General features: G+C 39.8%; 1 protein-coding gene across 1 annotated transcript in view; it reads right to left on the reverse strand.

Annotated features, from left to right (window-relative positions):
* Nucleotides 1–1722: 1722 nt before the first annotated feature.
* LOC103131364 (epithelial cell-transforming sequence 2 oncogene-like) overlaps nt 1723–4245 on the reverse strand; it is a 6006-nt gene continuing 3483 nt past the window's right edge. Inside the window, 9 exon segments of the mRNA XM_016666600.1 lie at nt 1723–1856; nt 1940–1998; nt 2245–2449; nt 2553–2643; nt 2724–2827; nt 2897–3082; nt 3155–3228; nt 3230–3245; nt 3328–3468. Of these exon segments, the coding sequence (XP_016522086.1) occupies nt 1723–1856; nt 1940–1998; nt 2245–2449; nt 2553–2643; nt 2724–2827; nt 2897–3082; nt 3155–3228; nt 3230–3245; nt 3328–3468 (1010 nt within the window).

A 4245-nucleotide genomic window follows, 5' to 3' on the forward strand; every position in this document is an offset into this window, starting at 1 on the left:
TTCGCGTTGTGCTCCAGAAAACTGCAAACATCGAGACTGATATGAACAGCGCAATAAACGTGAAAACAGCCACGAATGAACGAGTCCGTAATGTTGTGCAGATATAATGTGTTTCACTTAGTGATAGTTTCTGACATAAATGGACTTTTCAGTAATATTCTAACTTTTTGAATGGGTCTTCAAATAGCTTAGAATTTAGCCTGTCATTTTAGAGTATGCCACCTTTTTTGTTCAAAAAGTACCACACTAAATTCTCTGTTTCTCCGTCAGATACCTCTCGAAGCATTCCGACGTCCAGGACCGACCCGGATCCCCAAACCAAAGGGTTTCGGCTCCCAGAAAAGCGCCAACAACCCGGCGATAAACCAGGGACCGCCGCCAGCTGCCGGAATTGGGAGAGAGCCAGCCTCACGCATGAAGAACAGCCCAAACCTGCTGAACCGGAGACTGTGACGGCACTGACCTATGTAGCTGTCGTGCTGAATTAAGTGTTCAATTTCACCAAATTTTCATCGTTTCATCGCTCTAACAGTGGCTACATGCAGCTGTTTACTGTCTGTGCTCTATTCTATTAGCTCGACCAGTAACACACTAACTACTGAAAATTATGTGCTGCAACCGAATTACTCATCTGAAGATGTCCATGAGAACAGCAATGACATGAAAATATTAGATTAAAAGGCGTGATATATGGTTGTGTTAAATAAAAGATTTTATGTATATTTTTATGTGTATTTATATTTGTCTTTCTTGTGAGATGCAGACACAGAAAGAGTGGCAATAATGTACAGAACTGATGAGTTTTAATGCAGCTATTTCATTAAAATATGACGTGTGTTATTTTTCATTACAATAAAAGCCTTTTATACTTTGATGCGTAAAATGTTTACTACCTGCACCTCAACATGTGGAAAAATACATTTTATTGAAATTAAAAGTCAAACATGGATGAATACTGATCATTTAAGATAGATAAGTTTAATGTCAGGCTATTTGATAAAAATGACAACAATAACTAACTTAGAAATATTTATGGAATAATTTAATGTTGAGTAAAAATATGGAATCACTGAACATTGCTAAGAAAATAATGAAAACAATCAATATTGAGGCACACATATGGGATTTTTTTATTTATTAAAATGTTCATTATTGGCTACAAATATCACTAAAATATTGACATCCAATATTTTGGGAAAAAAAATTAAATCATTTAATGAAAACATGTGGAGTTGTTTATTGTTGAGAAATAATAGAATGTTACACAATATCACGAAAAAAATGTAGTCATTTGACGCTGAGGAAAAACGTAGTGATGTGTCATACATAAACATTAATATCAGCCAACGTTTGTCATTTAACATATTGGTCTGATAATAAATCTGGGCTGATATTAATAACACTATTTATGGTGTTTGTATTTCCAGAGGGATTTGGTCATATGGTATTTGTTAGGTCATGTGATCTTGGTGCTGATGCAGAACATGATTACGGTTCAGAAAAGCAATGTAGACAGTGTGGGCTGGTGAATATCATTAAAAATGATCATCTTCTGCTAAAACATAAAACAAAACAAACACCCTCCAAGAGAAGTGATTTCATATTATTTGCATAATTGTCTCGATCTATAGGAAGGACTGGGAATATTTTCATTAAATGTGTACAGAAGAGCCCCTTATTCAGGGAGTCAGGTGCTATGCTGCAGATATCTTCGCCTTAAATTCACTGATGTTCTGTCAGGGAGGAGCTTATAGCGAAACGCAGCACAGACAGGAAGTTGTCCCTCTCCTCTTCCTGCTCTGTCGCACAAACCCACGAACAGCGCGGCCCGTCCAGGATGAAGGCATGGCGCACATCTGCAGTTGAGGACACACACCTGCATATCACTGTGGTGCTCAAACTGAAGCAAACTGGCTCTTGTAGCTGCTTTTAGACTCACAGCGTGTGTGTAGGATTTCTCTGACTTCCAGACTGCTGAGAGCCACAACTAAACAATGACTGAATAAATGAAAAAAGTAAACATAAGTGAACAAATGTGCAAATTCTTTAATCAGTTTATTAATTAATTAACAGCAATAATAATTCTGTAAGTAAATTAAAATATTAGATACTAAATTTTGAATGAAATCAAACAAGGAAAAAGAAACAAAACTCTAAAATTCTTGTCAAATATATTTATAAAAAAACAGAAACACAGAAGATATGAACATTTTCTATTATCAAACTTGTTCTCATTTCTAAGTTTCAAGCTTTGGATCAGAAGCAAACAATCTTTGCTTCATCATAATGACCTGACCAACTTTGACTCTCTGAACTGAAGCATTGTTTGTTGTGTTTGTTGTTAAAGTTTCCTGGTGTTCTACCTTCAGCACAGCCCTCATTCTTCCCAGATAAAGGCGCTCGCTGTGGAGCAGCTCTCTTCCAACTGAACATCTCAATCTAAAGTTGTCTAAAGAAAGAAACAATAAGACATGGTTTATATTTGTTGTTCGGTCATATCTAAACAGAATGGTGTAAGAAGGGAAACACCTGTGGTATCCCTGGTGGTAGACCTGGACATGATGAACCACCTCCTTGGCTCATCTCTCCAACCTCTTTGCTCCACTTCATCAGGAAGCTGGACAGGAACTCAACTGGTCGGCTCTGAAGCAGTGAGGACAGATAAAGATTCAAGTTTACACCTTGTCTTTTCTCCTCCCTTCCTGTCTTACAGCAGTCCTCACCTCATTCTGTCTGCTGAGAGCTGCAAGTCCTTCTGTCAGCGCTTCACTGAGTTCCCCACACACACCAAGGGTATCCAGGGAAATGTTCTCCCACAGGAAGAGTCCTAGAAATGAACCAGACATGAGTTTAAAGCTTAATCAAAGTAAAGCTGTAGACTGAGCTCAGAACTGACCCAGAGCTCTGCATCTGGCTTGTAGACTAGCCTGTTGAAGCTGCAGCTCCAGGGACTTCCTCAGCCGGACCAGAACCTCTTCAATCCATTGGGCCTGTCTACACCAGCCCAACAGCACGCTGTCAGTCACGTAGCATAGAGCTGGAGCTGCTGGGTCCTGGTCGCCACCAGACCACTCGCTTAGGACTGCAGCCAACCAAAAATACATCACCAACTACAAGAAACTACAAGCAGAACTCGTCTTAAGGAGTAACTCACTGTTCTGGAAACTTTCTGTGGCAAAACCCAAAGGAGCCCGAACTTCCAGACCAGTCAGATCAGAGATTCCACGTCAGAGCAAGTCCCGACACTGTGACAAGTCTAACCACGAGCTTACATCTTAGAATTACTTGAAGAATTGAAATGTTTGAAAATTCAAACAGAAGTTGTACCAGATGCAGCCAGCGGGCAGAAAATATCAACCCCGCCTCCTTCCTGACCAGGTGCCACCAAGGCACACAGTTTTTCCCAGAATTCCCGGTGATCTGGGGATGATGATGTCCTCTCAGACAGAACACTGCCTAAAAGATATGGAAATCAGAAAAAGGTACAAAGAAATACCACTCAAAACACAACTCATTCTTTATTAGTAGCAGCTAGAAAGAAGCGCACTCCTATGGTTCCTAGGAGAGTAAGTCTGCAGCGGGTAGAGATGAGGTAAATGAGTGACATAATTTTGCAATATATGCTTACTGACTCATTATAAGCAACTCCACAGTGATCAGCTCCACAGTGGGGCTGAAACTGATGGTGGTTGTTAACAGTGCTTGCTAACAGATCATGGTGTCATCCCGAACATGTTCCTGTCATACAGCCAGAGTCTTCAGTCAGTGGGCTTTGTTTGTTGTAAAACTGACTGCTACCGGAGATCCTTCCACAGCATCACCTTCCACAACACCTCCATCAAGATACTGATGTTCCCTCTTCCACGGTGAGGCTGAAACTGGTGTGGAAGGAGGTGTGGAAACACCTTAATGGTGATATGATGCTACAATATCACTGAGATGGTTGGATGACAAAAAAGTCAGCCAGGAAAAGGAACCAGAATGGCTTTTAAATGGATTGGCCTTAACTCTATTTGAATAAAGCCTTAATAATGAAATCACTAGACGAATAAAGTCAAGCAAAAAATAAGCACCTGTAATTCCTTTGCTAAAAAAGTCAGTAAATTTACGGTAAAAAACGGTAAAAGACCAAAAGTTTTTAACCGTCATTTCCAAAAACATTTCATCACCGTAGAAATTACATGGAACTACCGTGAGGCGAAACTGCAAAAAAAGTCAGTAAATTTACGGTAAAAAACGGTAAAA

Source organism: Poecilia formosa, unplaced genomic scaffold (assembly GCF_000485575.1).
Source record: "Poecilia formosa unplaced genomic scaffold, Poecilia_formosa-5.1.2 Scaffold749, whole genome shotgun sequence".
In the NCBI taxonomy this organism is placed as follows: domain Eukaryota; kingdom Metazoa; phylum Chordata; class Actinopteri; order Cyprinodontiformes; family Poeciliidae; genus Poecilia; species Poecilia formosa.